The 18,425-nt window shown below is 38.6% G+C and overlaps 1 protein-coding gene across 6 annotated transcripts in view; it reads left to right on the top strand.

Moving 5' to 3' along the window:
- Positions 1-11,641, top strand: part of nrxn3b (neurexin 3b) — a 355,069-nt gene extending 343,428 nt beyond the window's left edge. For 5 of the 6 annotated variants that reach the window (XM_030127828.1, XM_030127829.1, XM_030127826.1 and 2 more), the window contains one exon: positions 8,686-11,641. In XM_030127828.1, the coding sequence (XP_029983688.1) occupies positions 8,686-9,671 (986 nt within the window). In that variant the 3' untranslated portion in view covers positions 9,672-11,641. Of the gene's footprint in view, positions 1-6,437; positions 6,672-8,685 lie in introns of those variants that run through there. The other variant, XM_030127830.1, reaches the window with a different exon arrangement.
- Positions 11,642-18,425: the final 6,784 nt, after the last annotated feature.

Genomic DNA, 18,425 nt, shown 5'->3' with positions numbered 1-18,425 from the left:
TTACCTTTACCCCCCTTTATCCCATGTGAGTTCCACAAGAGAGCAAATACGGAGTGTGCAGCGAGGTGACATATTTGTGATCTTCCTCTGAAGAGCAGAATGTGTCGATCACTTTCAGCTTAACAAGTGAACACTGAGTGTAACTATGTGCAGGGACGCACCAGCTCATAAACACTGATCCATAGTAGCCACTGGTGATAAATAGGGGATGTTCAGTTTAAAGAACCGCAAACAGCAAGCCAATTTATGATTTCATTTCACAGTGATTACCCGCATTGTAGCTTGTCATTACCGTGTAATCATTGCAATTCTGTGATTAATTTGTAATTATATTGTCATAATTGGTGCAAATGATGAATTTCATAAATCCACAAGTGTAAATCTGAATGTTTGATTTGTACACAGACCTAAAATCCTTTAAGACTTTCATCAACATTCCCTTCAGACGTTCCCTTTAGATTTACTCTATACTTTTACTAGGTTTCACCAGGATGGATGTCAAAAAGATGTGATATAAATGGTATTTGATGCGTTTGACATAGAGCACATTTTGACCTGTTGTAACAGGAAAAGCACAAGTGCAACTAATCCATGAATTATGTCTTTGCTCCATTTCCATTTGCACTGTTCTGTCACAGTGACACTGTTCACAGTCTTGGAACACTTAAACAACGGAGAGCTGTTATTATTTTTATTAGTTATGCTTGTGTATTTCTCTGCTGCTCTAGCTCAGCCATACTGCAGTTGCTCCAGTACACACTCGTTGTAAATCTGTTAAGATGCTTCGTTCAATGCCAAGCAGCCGAACAACCCTTTTGCAAGAATGACATGTTGTCATTGTGTTTCTGCCAAGCACAGATACATACTGTACAATCTCAATGTAATGTACAATTAAGGGATCCACAACTATTTAGTCTTACCTCAGTCGACGGGGTGGTTTAACTATTTTTCTTTTAAAGTCCTGTTATCTTTCCTTAAATCTCACCAAGAGCTGCCAGTGCCTACGCCTAGCCTTAAAGTGTGTTTAATAGTTAGATATGAGCATAAATGTACAATTGGAAAGCACCATGGGCAGTTAAATGTTGAACACTGGTATACATACGCAGATCTATACACACAAAAATGTTTCATTTCAGAAACACTGGGATTGTACACAACTGTGTTTTGTAGAAATGTAGAATGGAAACATTTTACTATGGGAACCGGGCTGAACAGACAAAGTTGGTAAAGAGTCAGAGAACACACTGAAGTACTTGGTAGTTAAAGAGACAATATGTCTATTAGATGTTAATATAGAACAATGCAGAGCTAAAAGACTCAACCTGTTCACCAGGTGGACAGAAATATGACCAAAGTAAATGTTAACATAACTATGTATCTGCTTAATATGTACATAAGAAAGAGTGTAGTATCACTTTCTTCATATGAACTTAATAAGTTGACAGTAAATTAAGGCAGGATTAGAGTCAGGGGAAGAATGCTTTCATCACTGAAGAAAATTAATGTTGACAGCTTGTAGGAGGTGGGACACAATCCCATATGGAAGGACGGATGTTTTGCCCACTCGTCCATTATGCCAGTCTCCACACCCACAGCTACTTTGTTACTGTATAATGAGTATAATAAGAAAGTCACACTACTTCCTGTGTTGCTGCTGAGCAGAAATGTACAGGTAGGTTCCTTCCAGCTGTTCAAACAAATGAATAATGCTGTCATTTTTCTAGAGAGGACAGCCTCCCACAAGTCTCTGCTAACAGGGTAACTGTTGCACTCTACCTGACAGTCAAATAGATCATAAAAAGAGTGTGTTTAATAAAAAGGCCATAAATGATCCATGCACCATCACTCTATCATCCTTTGATGAGGTGGAACACAGATCACAGACTTATAGATGAATCGTGTCACTGGCCGCTGGGTTGGTAAAGTCGCAAATCTGTAACTCAAAATAATATAAGACTGGAAGCATGGATGTAATGTCATGTGATTTCTTCATTATTGTACATGAAGCATCCGGACATGCGTAGGATACAGGATGAAGTATGATAGGCATGGATCACTGGGTTTCCCTGCGGCGTCAGCTGTGGCTTCCGTCAAGCCCCATCGGGCTGGCTGTCACTTCAACACAGGCCCCAGATCAGTTTAAAGGTTATTCAGCTGACACATGTCCACTGAGTGCAAAGGTGCAAGCTAATGGCTGTACAGCAAATCGACCGGCTGACAGGGCCGAGTCGCCACGGCTGCTGGAGATGCCAATTTAATATGCCAGACTGCGGCCAGCCACATGATGACGGATTAAGAGCTATCTGCCATGCGCCGTGGCTTCAGGACACCCCTGAAGGGAACTCTTCCTCCAGCCAGATGTAGTTCTGCTCCGTTAGAGCAAACCTCTCCGCTCTCTGGAGCTCTAAATGGAACATTATACAACTTTGAGGATGGAAGTGAATGTCCATCTGTGAGAAATTAGACTCCTCTTGGCTGGGGTGTGTGCATGCCAGATAAGATAATTTAATGGCAGGGTAAAGTGCTTTTTAAGGTACATGTTTCTAGAAACTCAGCCATTGCATAGCACCCCAATATAATCCCTGGCATGTCCCTTTAAGTGTGTCCACACTGAGAATCTTGTGTGTTACTGGCTCTCTGGTAATCAGCTCCCTACCTGTAGTGGGTAGAGGTGAATTAATCTGCTACAGCAGGTCTCTGCGTACAATGCATGCAGCTACAATGGGATTTCAGGGCCCCCAAACCACTGACTCACCCACAATTTGCTGCGTCGAAATCCCATTGACTCAGTTCATCCATGGCTGGTGCTGCTGGTGCACGGGCTTTCCGCTTTTTATGGTGTAGCGCCGTCAAATCCTCGACACACGTCAGGATTCATCTCCATTCGGAAGCCTCAGCAAACAGTGGATGGACACGGGGATCAGACCAGGAGAGGGAAGAGAAGGAAAAGAGAGAGGCAGTAGAAGAAAGTGAAGAGAAACTGCTGCCTCAAGATTTCTGCATCTGTAGCCTCCAAGCTGCTGAGGTAGTCAGTCAATCAGCCATTTACTAGCACCTATATTTACTTAATGCCTCTTCAAAGGCCTGCACTGGCATGCTGCAGATGGTGTTTTTATTGTTTGAAACGAGGAGAAGATATGAAATGGAATTTGTTTTATGCTATTGTTTTGGTAGTTCAAAATTATTTCTGTCTACTTTGTTGCTCTGCACAATCAGTTTTTTTTTTTTTTTTTTTTAATCGATGCCAAGACTAGTCAGTAGGCGCCAGAACAGAGAAATACTTATTAATCTGAAGTCGTGACCTCCTTTCCTTAAAAAGAAAGAAAATATTATAATAGACTGTAGGTCTAGTGGAGTGGAGAATTATTTACCAGCCAGGCTGAGGCTTAGAATAAAATCCCCATCCATCTTTACGAGTGCAGAAAACAAACGCAATCTGGTTAAGCAAACCCATTAGAAAGTGCAGTGTTTGTCTGGTTCAGAAATGCAGCAACGCTTGTGTAAAAGCTTACACAGGATTAAAGTGTTTACCAAAAACATCAAGGTCCTCTGCACTGACTTTACTGGGAGACCCTTAACTGCAGCAGTTACCCCTCCTCACCCAAGTGTTTTGTTGATTTAGCGCAAAGCTAACAGTCGCCGAAAGCTGTTAGCTAAGAATGGAGCAAAAGGATGCAAACAAGGCCAAGACAACAAGGGCAGAGGTAGATAAATGAGGTCTCCAATGAAATCACTTCCTCTGTGCGGCTGTTGTTGATTTTATTTAGCAGGGCGATGAGTTTCCTCTGTGACTGGAATATTATCTGAGGTGTATGCAACATTAGCAGCAGGTTTTAGTAGACGAGGGGATCATACAGAGGAATGAATCTGAATCAGCCACATTACAGCATTGATACTTTCACAGTATTAGTGTGATTTTTATGTGTACTTTCAGTTTGGTTTCAGGATTCAGTTTGTTTATACATAGTTTATTTTTTAGTTTTTTAGTTCTAGTTCTAGATTTTCAGGTATCCTGTAGGAATACATGATTTATAGAAGGTGAAAAAGATAAAACAAAATAACATACGACTTCAAAAATTATTTAAAAAGCCACTGTTTATTGAACGTCCCTTGTGGTACAAAGCCATCCATTGTAGACCATGAGCCGTTAACGTTGAGGAAAAATGGAAACAAAGCAAATTTCACCTGCAATGTTTGTGTTTCATTGTTCAGTGTGGTCCTTATTTAATTTCTATGTTTTTGAAAAATTATTTTTCTTTATCTTTAAGTTAATGGCCAGTTTAGTTTGAGTCTAAGGCCTTGTCTACATTAATACATACAGTCATTAAAACCAACATTTTAAATATTTTTTTTATAATCCAATATTCCAAATTGAAGATTTTTAACATTCCACAGTATGTTTACCACGATATCACACCTTATTCAGACAGCCCTGTTATACAGACACTGTTGCCCATATAGTTGGAATTATTTTGTTTTTAGACACATTCCTCTTTTTATTCCTATGTATGCACATCAGATATTTATACACATTTAAAATAAATCCCAATATCACAATTATTTCACAAGAAGAGGTAAAAATATTTCATTCCACCTTTATGGGCACCAGTGTTTACAAATTAACTTGATGTTGGTGCTCAGTTTCATTGATAGGCAAAAGCCTCTGCATCTGAAGCCCATGGTATTAGTTGATTCATAACGTCTGTGGTTGAAGGTCAACCACAAATGGTTTGTTTGAGTGTTTGTCATTGTTTTTTCATTCCCGTGTGTGGAGATATTTGTAAAACACAGGTCATGTGGACAGAACTGAACTAATAGGGGAAATATTTGTTTTGAAAAATATCTGCATTAGTGACGATGAGGCTGCTGTCTTGGTTCGGTATAATAACCCTGGTATCGTCATATCAGACATCAGTGTGTTCCTTTGCTGCTCCTGCCAGTCTGAGCCATGCTTGGCCAGTCAGGAAATCCACATTTAAGGTGTCACTGTTGATAATACACAGTCAGGGCAGTGTGACAGATTCCGTATTCCCTCAATAATGCTTAACTCATAGAGGACAGATACTCTGTTTTTGCTTAATAAATTAGGTTTCTGTAGGCGGCGTGCGCAGGAAGAACCAAAACCAGATATGTGAAGACAAATGTGCCTCTCACATCTCCTTAAATTCATCAGAGGCACAAACAAACGCAACACCCCGTGCCCTCTTGTGGAACTCCATCCCAGACGCAGTGTTTTATCTGTCAAACGAAGGCTGTTGGTTATGCACATAACACAAAGCATCTAAACATTTAATAAAAAGCAGCTCATTAATTATCACTCTGCTACGCCCCTTGATTAATTAGCGAATGCAGTGGGCCTAAATGCCACATAATGTTGGTTATACATCACCCATGGTGCACCTTCTCCCCTGTTAACTGCTGATGAATGGTGTCTTTTTTTCTGCCTGAGAAAATATCCCACAGCCCTTGGTGGCAGTGACCTTTTACTGACCTTTCACCCTTCTAAGCCCCTCCCCCTACACCTGACCCATGGCTTGCTGTATTGTTATTGTATATTACTCTCCCTAAATGCAACTTACTTACGCATGCATTTATACCCAATATAGTGGAACTAAAATCCAAAATAAAACCATGTCTGATTTACCTCTCTTTTCTGACGTACATCCAGATTGCACGCCCTGTCCTGTGTTTTAAAATACTAACAAGAGAAATGTATTAAAGTAACTAATAATAAAGTCTTTATTATTAGTTAAATGAAGGTGGTGACATTTTGCCTATAAACTGTCCCCCCCTCTCTTTGTCTGCCTCAGTGTGTGCTTTCTGGTTGTTCATCTTTGATAGTGTGACAAATTTAATGCCTTTCTTTCTTGCTTGCAAATCTGTTTTTTACTTTTTTGTCTTTTGTACATATATGTAAAGACACATATATGTGTATCTCTGTTTTCTTTCTGAAAATGTTCCAATTTGAAATATCTGCTAATTTGCTTAGAATTACTACTGCCAGTGTTTTGATGATTTTCTTCCCTAATTAGAATGAAACTTCCTCTTTTCTCTATGAATTAATGTCTAATTGAAAAACAGAAGCGTTTTGTTTTTTTAATGATTGGGTATCACACACAAACAGCTGTGGCGGAATTAGAAATCCATGGTTTCATAGAGAAAAAAGAGAAGAAACCTCCAAAGTGGACCCTTACTATTTGTGAAAACTGTTCCAAACTGTTTCTATGCTGATTTATTTATAGTATTTTTCTGTTACTCAATAGCTGTATCTCTGATTGAAATTTGGTTTTAATCAATGAATGAGTCGATTAATTTGTGCATGGCAAAGAAGTTGCAGCTTAGGGTTTGTAAAACTGTCAGTGTTGAGAGTGCTGTTCTCTTTTGTAGATGGGCATGTATATGCTCATTGTTTGTATATCCCCATCCCTTCCTTACAGCCAAAAGCTCTAATGCCGCCCGACCGCTTCGTGCCGCCTTTACATGGACATGGCAACTGATGTACACGTTCACCCCCATCTATGTCATTTCCTTCCTAGTATGTTCATAGGTCCCACCCCGTTTCACACTCCCTCCTCCTCGAACCCTTTACGTATAGCTTCTAAGATATGTACAGTCATCCATTTGTTCATAACTAATGAAAGTCGAGCAAAAAAAAAAAAAAAGAAAAACAATGAGAAAAGAGTCGTCTAATCAGGCTGTAGATATTTATGGAGAGACTTATCTATCAAAGCAAGAATTATAGATATACACTTTTCTTTTTTATAGAAAAATAAATAACTATCAAAAGAACAAAAAAATCCTGAACAGAATGGTGAAGATTATTTTTCATGTCATGATGTGTGGATGTATGTGTTGTTGCCTCCCTGTACCATCCTGTCTAAAAAGAGGAATATATACTAATTAATCAGACATTGTTAAAAAAAGAAACTAACCTAACTTGTCCAAAGGCATTCTTACACAACTTTCTTTTGTAAATTTTTTTTTTCTTCCTGCCAAAATCATGCGGGCAATTTGTTGATGTAAGTTGACAAAACTGATGGTATGCTTTCTTCCTTTGAAAACTGTTTCATTTTTCGTAGGCTTTTATGATTTTCCAAGCTGACTTTGTTTTTCTTTCTTTCTATTTTTTTTTTTATTCCTTTATTGTTTTGTACCTGTGTTTTCTACTTACGTACTAATCCCTTTCTGGATAGCTCTATCTGTGGCTTTACTTTGTGAATGTTTTTTACAATGTTTGCTCTAACTCTGAACTCTTTTTGCAATGCCTTAATTATTGTTTGGTTTCCTTCTTTTTTTTTTTCTTTCTTTCGGTTGTGTTCTTTTTCTTTTATTGTTCCAAAAGGTTTGCATCTCTTTTATAGTGCCCTGTTTGTGAGCCTTTGCAATGTATAAACAAGCCACTTTGGCAAGAGGATAAGCAGCTTCAAGAGACATCTGAATGTTTCAAACTCTTTGTAGTTGTCAGATAACACATATTGCCAATAAAGCGCAGTATAAAGCGCTGCAGAATGGATAACACTTAAATAAGCAGATGTAGAAATATTTTTAAGTCTCTAGATTCTTAAATATTAATGTCTTTGAATGTGTGAATGAGTAATATTCATTCTAAGGTGAAGAGCACAAACTGTTAAAAGGGAGACTGTGCTGTTAAAAATCCTATGAATCAGCAAACATTCAGGTGTTCTTGAACTGCCAGGTGACTTTGTGCCATTGTGGTAACTGTAGGGGTCAAAAGGCACGAGGCTAGGGCAAATAGGGGAGCCCACTAATGTTAAGAATGAATTATTACACACTAACAAACAGTGAGGTGTGACTTCTGCTGGTACAGTTTTCTTTTGTGTTACATATCAGGGCTCGAACAGATCTCTTCAGGTTTTTAAGAGGCTCAAAAAAATTCTTCTCACTTCTAGTTTCAGTCTTTTTTTTTTTTGGTTGTTTTTAAGTTTCATGATGCCCGAGTTGTTCAGATTTGTTTGCCCCGTGTAGGTCACAGGGGTTAAAGACCGCTTCACTGAGCAGCCTCTCCAAGCAGTTTCTCACTTAACTTGCTTTCAGGCCCGCTGACTTGCACTTGAATTGCAAACGAATGCTAAAACCTTCTGCTTCTTTTATCCACAGAGCTCAGAGTTTGTGAAAAAGGATTTACACTTAGATAAATTAAAGAAGCCTCTTAAAACCTGAACGAGTCGTTTATGTGGAAAAATATGCAGCAGTATCAGATAGCGCTTTATTTGTGTGAGCATATGCACATAATTCTTTTATTTTAGTCATGATCAATGATGTATATAGTGCACATGCAGACTAGTGCCTAGTTTTAATAGATTTCAGTCCTGATAAAACATGCTGCTGTTTAGGAGTTACTATGTGGAGTCGGTTTAATGTGGCTCACCCTTGTGCATCCCTCAAAGCCTTTTGATGCAATGTATACTTTATTTATGGCTGTTGTTTTCTTTCAGTTTGGGTCTTGTTTGGTTCTGAGTTTCATTGTTTTTGCACTGGTACAGTATTTTTTGTTCTCTCTTTTTTTCTTTCTGTTTCTCTTGAGTTGATTTCCTCCCTATGTTGAGCTTTGCTTTTTCCGTTCTTTGGTTACTGATTCTTTTGCTGTCTGCTTCTTTCTGCCTTGCTGATGGAACACTTTCCGCTCGCTCACTTGCTCTTTGTTTCTCTGTTTCACTTTTCCAGGAGGGGAGCTAGTCATCCCCGTGCTAGTCGAGGACCCCATAGACATCCCTTCTGTATCCACCCGTTCTCCCTTCATCCCCCTCCCCCCAACCCTCCGCCCTGTCCTCACCATTATTGAGACCACCAAAGAATCCTTGGCCATGGCCACTGAGGCGGGGGTACCTTGCTTGTCGGACCGAGGCAGCGATGATTGTGATGATGGTGATGGTGGTGATGGTGATGATGATGATGATGATGATGGCATGGTGATTTCGGGGTTTGGCTCTGGCGAAGCTTTCGACTCTAGCCTGCCCCCGACTGACGATGAAGATTTTTACACCACCTTCTCCCTGGTAACAGATAAGATCTTGACCACATCGGCCTATGAAGGCGGCTACAAAGCCCTCGCGCCCAAGTGGGAGGCCAAGGACTTGAGGCCTAGCAAAGCCTCTGAGGCAGGTAGGACTACACCCACCTCGCCTCTGCCCGACATCCGGGGCACGCCACCGGCGGCGGTCCCCTCGGACACGCCACCGAAGCTGCCTGCTGGAAAAATGAACAACCGCGAGGTAAAACCCCCGCAGCCGGACATAGTCCTGCTGCCCCTGCCCACGTCCTTCGATCTGGACGGCACCAAGCCACGGGGCCCCTTCATCACCTCGCCAATGCTGCGCACAGTGCCCGCCGCCCTGCCCACTGTGCCTGGCATAGTGCGACGGGTGCCACCGGGGGCCTCAGAGGTGATTAGGGAGTCCAGCAGCACCACGGGCATGGTGGTGGGCATTGTGTCAGCCGCCGCCCTCTGCATCCTCATCCTCCTCTACGCCATGTACAAGTACAGGAACAGGGACGAGGGTTCCTACCAGGTGGACGAGACACGCAACTACATCAGCAACTCAGCGCAAACCAATGGCGCTGTGGTGAAGGATAAAACACCCAGCGGCAGCGCCAAAGGCAGCGGCAGTAGCAAGAGACCGAAAGACAAGGACAAGGAATATTATGTATAGAAATCAAGTCATTTCCCAACACATGAAAAAAATAAACAGTTTGAAACAAAGATATAAACACTTAGACAGTACCATATTGGCAACTGTGATTTAAACAGGAGGAAATCTCTTGAGAACTCAACATGTAATGAGTCACTGAAACATTTACAAAAGAACTATGGCTTATGGAAGCACACTTACTATTGTAAGCATTACAGACAGACAATGCAGTGCAACTTCATCAGGACTCAAATACGGACCTTTTTAAGGAGTCCCTGCTGGAGACATTTAGCAGTGTGAATAACATCACTCGGAACATCCACGCGACCCCAAGTTGACTGTCAGAGGTGTGTGACCCGTGGAGCTCTAACAACCTTGTCCATTGTAACCCTGTAAAATACGATCACTGTCATTTCGGCCATTTTGAGCATGCATGTGAGGTGTATGTGACGTGGTGCTGGCATCTGTGTAAGTGAGGGACCTCAAGAAACTATGATTGTCGGGAAAGTTGGAAGTCAAAACATGATTTCGCATTACAAAAGGTTTCATTCAATGTAGCTCTCATGGATGAGATTTGAGGTAAAGTAAATGTGTACTTAAAGTTGTCTTTAATTTCCTTTTTAATTTATTAACTTATTAAATTTAGGAGGGTTTTTTTTTTTTTGTTTTTGCTTTGTTTTTTATTTTTATTTTTTTTTTATTTTTTTAAGGACGATGTTCTGTTAGAGTTGACTAGGCAGTGCTCACAGTCTTCTTAGCAGGATGGGATACAGTCTTGTATCCAGTGTTTTTCTCCCCACTCAGCTAAGCATTGGACTGCTATGCATGGCATCCAAATTCAAGATGGTTTTAAAGTGCGCAGGATCCAGGCAAAATGTTTCATTGTTGTTGGGTTTTTTTTGTTTGTTTGTTTTTTGTCAGATTTTACAACTTCCTCTGGTTTCATTTTACTTTTTAGTCCAGTTTTCTTTCTTCTTACATTTCCTGAGATTCTGTGGCAAATGCATTATCATAATTTGTGTCTGGAAGAGATTTAATTGTTGTAATCTTTAAAAAAAAAAAAAATCACCCAGGCTAAAGACCAGTGTGAACATGTGTAATTCTATCTGTTGTCACAGACGACTGTGTCAAAAACAGCAAATATGTTTACATATTTTATTACATCATAGCCGTTGTGCTTTGCAGGTCAATATTGTACAGAAAATTCAAGTTTCTGTTTTTTTTTTTTTTTTTTTAATCCTCTTCTTGTATAGACAGACCATTTGATTTAATTTTACTGCTGTAGCAACATGACGTAAAAATCATTTTTATCCATTTGCCAGGAATGCCTGGAGATATAACATGATGTGCACAAAAGCATTTGTTTAGGCGGGGAGCAAATGTTGTTAGATTAGAAGCCTAGTCTCTCAGGATGGTGTTTCTCTAAGTCGCATGAATATTTGACCATGGAAGGCTGTCAATCTAATAGGAAACTCCTCCCTCAGATCTTGTATTAGGGACTCCTCCTTATTCTGAAATTAATTTCATGTTATTTATTTTTTTATTGGAAATTTAAAAAACAGAACAAGAGAATAAAGACAGATTATGATGGATTTGGAGACCTTTTGCTAGCACCTTACTGACTTACTGGGGTTTGGGTTTGTTTTTTTTTTTCTTTTTTTTTTTCCTTTTTTTTAAAATACTGTGATGTATGTCAGTGTTTTTCGTCTGCTCAACTTGTCTTTTTACATTTTATTTCTATTTTTTCTGTTATTGTGTATCTTAATTTTATGTCTCATTTTTATGACATTATCTTCTGGCAGTATGTTGTTTTTTTATTTAATTATTTATTGCTGAAATTATTTGTTCTCATTCATTTTCATGCAAATCAGTCAGTGTGTACGTTCACTTTGATTTTTTGTGTTGGTACTTGGCTTTTTCAACCACTTAATTATTGTCTTATGCTCCTTTGACTCCAAACAATTCCCAGAAATAAAAAAAAATGTTGTTCCCAAACGTTTTGGATGTTTGAGTGCGGGTGGCTGTCACTCACTCATCCATGTTGTGGCACAGGACATGGTGAGCAGACAGAGACAGATATCATCTTCACAGAAGACTATTCACCAAACCGCAATTTCTCATCCATTCGCTATCACTTCAGTGATTTCCTTTTATACTAAAAAGTGGTATCATTTCCATTCAAATGAAGTCCAGAGCACAGCAGCTCAACACTATCATTTACCTATAGATGATTATGTAAATTCATACACTGCTCAACGATGCAACAAGAGAAAAACGAAAGGGGGGGAAACCGGTTATTAAAGGGTCCAGAGTCTTCACTACAGTAGAGGAATGGCTTTGGGTTTCTTTAGAGTCAGGTCTTTGTGAGAGTGCACATCCAGATGAGATTCTCCACCACCATATGGCCAGGTTATTAGCTACTCAATGGCAGCAGCACCTGCTTCCCCTGCTCGTTTTTACACTGTCCATATTTCGTGCAAATGGGCCTTCACAGAGCTGGTCATTAACTTGCAATAGCCCATTGATGTGGGATATCAGAGCAGTGTGTGTGAGTATATCCAGCTCACACAATGACTACATATTAACTCATTCATCCTGCCACAGGCAATGGGAACAAGAGGGCCAGCAGGGATTCGCTCCACCGAGGGGATGATTTTACATTCTGAAGCAGACCCACATTTTACGATTGATTTTTCTTTTTATCCAAAATGTGTGGAAATTTGTTCTACTAAAGTCAACATAATAAAAAGTTAATCTGTGAGAAAACAACATGCATTTTATCAAGAGATGATATTTAACCCACATTTCATTTTCCAGCATAAATGACTTTCCAGAGGCCAGGCTGAGAAGATGGTTTTGTTCTATGAGCTGCACAAAGGTCTAATGTCAGAGGGGGGAAATGTTGTTTTTCTGACAAGCACACCTTCATGTAAGCCAGGAAAACTGAATAAAAAGATTTTGTACAAGCTGTGGATTTTAATGAAGGGGCTAGATAGTTTGCAGGTGAAACCAGACAGGAAGAAACACTCCTTTAAAGGTAAGGAAGCGCACACTGAGGTTTATGATCATTTAAAGAATATCCAACTTTACTGGTTCTATTAAATGTTCTTAAGAGGGAAGATGATTTGTTTGACTTTTATTGGTGGTAACATTAAAGTTAACACAAATGTGCTATAAATAGCAAACAGGTGTGTACTTTCATATTATTTTTTATTTCTACTCTATTAACTTACTGTTAGTGTGTTTGTTGGAAGCTCCACGAATGAATCAGGATTCATTTCGGTCTCATTTTTATAAATTTAATTTGATTTGATCTGATCAGAAACAAAGCCTTAGTACTAAGGACACACACCACGAAGAAAATGGGTACAGACATTCCAACGCACATCACTTTTATTTTCTTTGTACACTGATCCCCAAACTATGGGCTGATCCTGTGGGCTAGGTGGGTTGGGTTACCAAAAATGGACTTGTGTCATGTGACTAAGTCAAGCAGATGTGATAACTCTGTGTAAAACCTTATACTTACTTTGTGTTTACATCTTATTTCCTATGATTGGCAATCCTATGTGCAAATGTGTATTTAAAAGTGTGTCTAAGGGAAAACCTAAGTCCTGTGTTCATAAATCTGTCAGCTTGGTATGCAGACCAAGATGTTACAACCAAAGTTATTATCGTTAATGAAAACTAACAAAATGACGAAAACTAAAATTGTAAAAACATTTTCGTTAACTGAAATAAATAAAAATTAGAATTAAAAGAAAAAAATGATAACTAACTGAAACTGTATTGTGTGCTTACAAAACTAACTAAAATGTATAAAAATTATGGATAAAATTCCCTTAGTTTTCGTCTTTGTCAATGTCGGATTGATATGAAATCGATTTATTTCCCTCAAGCAATTTTAACTGCTGGCACCATATGACATTTAATGGTCCGTCACTTCTCATCACTTGTCATTTAAAGTCATCTTCTAGTCCCCACTCTACCTGGAAACATGGAGACTAAAGTTGGGAGAAAACAGCAGAGTCCTGTCTGGGATTTATTTGAATTCAATGGTGAAGAAGATAAAAGATACAAAAAATAAAAAAAACCCTAAAACTAAGCATTTAGAAAATAACGAAAACCAATAAAAACTAGCAAACCTGCTCTAAAAACTAATTAAAACGAACTGAATTAGAGAAAAAAAGTCAAAACTAAATAAAACTAAACTATAATGAAAAATTCAAAACTATTATAACCTTGGTTGCAACCAACCCAAACTATTCTAAAAGCTTACTAAGTGAAACAAAGGAATCCTATCTTAAAATATTAACTACTTATTAATAATAAGATTAAACTTAAGACTTCAACTATCTACATTAAAATAATATTTTATTACTGAATCCTTTATAGAAAAGGCAAATGAATAGGTTTGCATTTTTATGCTGAAAATAAAGTATGACTATAGATTTCAATGCCAGCAGCACCTTGATGTGAAGCTGACTATTGCTCCTGGATTAGCATGAGCTGCTCTAGTAGCTACCTGTCTTTATAGGAATTAAATCATCAGATATCTGAATGGAATAAGTCGTTATTGTCACTAACAGGAACAATGAAAGTCAGTTTAGCAGCTCTGTTGCTAAACTGTTATACTGATAAATATAGATATTATACAGAACTACAAAGAAATACTAAAATTCTAGTCATTCAACTTTGCAGTTCAGATAAAAGAAATATGCACAGTATTTAAAAAAAAAAAAAAAAGGTTAAAAACAAGGTGCATGAGTTGTGATTATTGCATTGAGGTAGGGTGAGTATTGCATGTATAAAAAATGAGGCTTTTGGTGATGAAAAAAAAAAGTTAACAGGAGGTGTGCATTGTTATTCTTCATTGGAAATGGAAAAGAAAATTAGTAATATTTTCTTTATTACTTAAACTACTTTTATTTCCTCCTCAGTCTATGAATTAGTTGTAGTTGGCTAGTTCATTAGGTATCCTTACATGCTGTTAGCTTGTAATATCTGATAAACCTTGTGGGGAAAACATAGGTTAAATTTATTTGTCCTAAAACATAATATTATATCTCGTAACAGCTAAAGCACAGACGTAACATTCAATGTCTGTACATCTCAAAAACTGTCAGAAATTATAGAGGGTATGCACGTGACATCACTGCTAGCGGAAGTCACCGCAATTACCTCCACTGAGTGGCAGAAAGAGGGAGATGAGTAGCGGCTTTGGCTTGAATACTGCGAAAACTTTAGAACAATCTAAAAAAAAATGGGGCAGAGTTGTTGTGCCACTGATTGCACAAATAGGTTTAAAAAGCACTCAGAGCTATCGTTTTAGTGGCTACCTAAAGCCAAAGACGGAAGAAGCAGATGGATCGCTGCAATTCATAGAAATAACTGGAATCCAGACAACGAAACCTGGATTTGTGGTTGGCATTTCATGTCAGGTAACGTTAATTTATGCTGTGTTCTTGCATAAAATCATACCTTAAATTACATATCGTTTTGGCTAACGTTACTTCTTAGTAAAGCTCTTAATGTTAGCATCTGTCATTTAGTTCTATATTTCATAACTGAAACGTTTTTGTCTTCAATTGTGTGATTATGAACCTTGTGCTCTACATAATTTGTAAACTAGCTTAAACTGAGGCTAACCTAGTTTTCCAAATAAGAGGGTACTCTAGCACAAAGCTGTTGTAGCTGTGTTGTATCAAGTATTTGATGTTAACTCTACTTAAATCTCCACAGTACCACTAGATCATACACTCACTTGGGTCAATACTAAGGGTTAAACTCCAGTAAATCAGTAGTGAACTGTGAGCACTACTGTTGGGCCTTTACCTTGGCAATCACCGCCAAGAAAATACGTCTGCACTGACATAAAACCTCAAAAACAATAGTATGTTGAATTGAAAGCACTCACCAGCTGTAATCCTCTAATTAACGATGACCAGGATGTCAACAACTCTTTGGCTTTTGTATGCGTTCAGCCTTTGCATTGGGTATTTTCCCGGCGTTGAAATCAGGTTCATATAAATGTCAGGATACGTGATTTCCGGCCACATATCAATGTTCGTAGACCACTTGTTGTTTGGTTGCTTGTATGGATCCGTGTCGAGTCCAATTGTCTTTTATTTCATGTTATATTCCACATTTTTCCTGGTCTCGCTGTAGTTACTGCTATGCTCCACCATGTTGAGCCGGTTTGTTTTGGCCACTCAGTCTAACTTAGAGGGGCGTGGCCCAGGGGGGAAGTGACGTATGTGCATTCCCTCTATAGAAAATAGTGGCCGGAAGTAGTATTCTCGCACATGCGTAGAGAAAATGACATTTCCGGTACAGATGTGGTTTGTTTTGGAGTAACATAGAAGTTAAGCCAAAGTTTATAAATTACTACGAGTGTAAACTGGCTCCAAATGTAGGACCAAGTCTGAAAAGACAAGATTCAGTGCAGCTACACTCAGGTAAATATGAATTGTTTTCCTTACGATAAATATGTAGGTAATTATCAGCAGGTGTGTTCAATAGAGTCATTTAAGCTAATGGTTGAATGGTAGCATTAACGTGACATAATCCAAATGTTTGTTGTCTTACTGGTACTGATAGACAATTTAAACATTCTCTCATAAGTAGACATTTTTATACTGTGAAAAAACGTTGAAAGTATCTACAGTTACAGAAACACGTGTTGTCCATTAGGGTTTGAGCTGTTCATGCCATATGTTTTCTAGCCACATGCTGTCAAGTGTTGTAGTGTTTTTTCCCTGAGATGACTGCCCTTCACCCAATCACTCAATATTTATCTGGTCTGAGTATCACACCTCGTGCTCCAGTGGTTATACCTTTCCACATGTGTTCCTAAACTGTCAGGGCTGATTTGCAGTTTGTCCAAATACACGTTAACATGTATATTAGCTTCTTCTATTACTGTAACAACATTAGATTCCAACCCAGCCACTAATCATTGAATTGTAAAATCCAGAAATATGACTGTTGAATCCTGTACACATGGAAAGTGCTCTGTGCCATCTTGATACTAAATAAGGTCCTTTTCCAACTTCATATGATGCTAAACGTAAGAGAAACAAAAACAAGAAACAGAGTGTAATTGCAGCATAAATCACTATCAGAAAAGAAAATGAAAAAAAGTGGTGTAGTTTTGTAAACATGTGCTTATATAAAATAATCATGTTTTTGTAATTAATATTTTAATCATAATAAAAAGTAGTAAAGGGTAAATAAAGTCTGCATAGAGGTTCAATAAAAGTGACAAAGAGCAGAAAGGAATTTTCTGTTTTCATAACCATTTGTCATTTTCACATTTACACCAGCAGGGTGCCAGAGGAGGAAACATATCCATTTGATATTCACAACCCATTTGCTTACACAGTTGTTGGCTGACAAAGTTTATTGATTGGATTTTATGTGTAGCAACTACTTTTCCTTTTAGTCAAATTAGTAGAAGTAGATTACATCAATCCCGCTGATGTCGACTGGATAATTCATATCTTAATTGACAGAAAAACAATTTACATTTGCTAATGGCTTTTCCAAATGGATTTGTGCGTGCGTTTGACTGCATTAGCTCTGCCTTTGCCCTGTTTAAGGTCTTTGGAACGCCAGCAAGGGAGCAGCCCGGCTCCAATTCATGCATTTAAAGCCTGACAGTTGACCTGCCATGAAATTTTACTTCAACTAATGAACTGGCTAATTCCACTTAAACATTTTATGGCATGTTTTTCCCTTCACATAAACAGCAGCTTTATAAGAGCAATACATCAGTTCTGTCAGTGATTAGAGATGAAATCTGTTTTTGTTGCTTCCTACACTGAGGCAGGGTGCTGTAAAACATCCTTAGCACTGGGAATATCTGCAGCTGTAGCATTTTATGGCTCTTCTGTATGGATTGTAGACATGCAGCTTTTTTTTCTCTCTCGGTAAAGATTCAGGGGAGATGCTGTATCCTCTACGGACAAACGCAAAGCAACTGTGAAGGCGATGGTGATCAGTCCTGACAGGTAAAATATGAGTCTGCCGACCTTAACTCCAGTGTTATGAAGGGCGTGCACATACACACATGCACAAACTTCCAAATAAAGCTTGTGCATGTTTCTGTGTGGATGGAGGTGTGTGTACATAATAGACATTTTTAAGTAGCATCAAAGTTGAAAGACGCTCACAAAATGGCATAGTGGTTGCACAAGTATGTGTTAAGCATTGTCATTCATATTCATATGTCTCAGCGGGTGCACACAGTGATACATTAGCAGAATAGTCAGGTGTATATATGTGCACTTAATTCACTTTTGCGTCTCCCCACGAGGAACACCCCTCCTCTTATTCTTTCGCTCCATCACTCAGCAGCCAAAGCTTTCAGTTAGCTCCTCAGCCCTAATTAACTGCCAAGATATGAATGCGCTAATCTGGCCTCTAAATCTTCAGTTCCACTGACAAAAGCTTTTACAGGCTGTCACAGCTGCATGATAAACAGCAGGGCTGCTTCCTCGGCTAGTGGACACAGTGCCATCTAGGGACCAGGTCTGGCAGCTCAGGACTGTAGGGAACCCATTGACTTTCATATATAATGCATTCAGGTCATATTAAGTATTAAGTCTTGTTTTTTGAAGAAGAAACACCAAAATCTAGAGTAATTTTGAGCTATTTGTTAAAGTGCATCTACTAACATAATCTGCATGAACTCTATATAATTTTACTGGCATTACAGTGACATTACCTCAAATGGTTTCCTCTAAAAAAAAAAAAAAAAAAAAAAAAAAAAAA

This window comes from Sphaeramia orbicularis, chromosome 24 (genome assembly GCF_902148855.1).
Source record: "Sphaeramia orbicularis chromosome 24, fSphaOr1.1, whole genome shotgun sequence".
NCBI classification, from domain to species: Eukaryota; Metazoa; Chordata; class Actinopteri; order Kurtiformes; family Apogonidae; genus Sphaeramia; species Sphaeramia orbicularis.
This window is presented reverse-complemented; position numbering and strand designations above follow the sequence as displayed.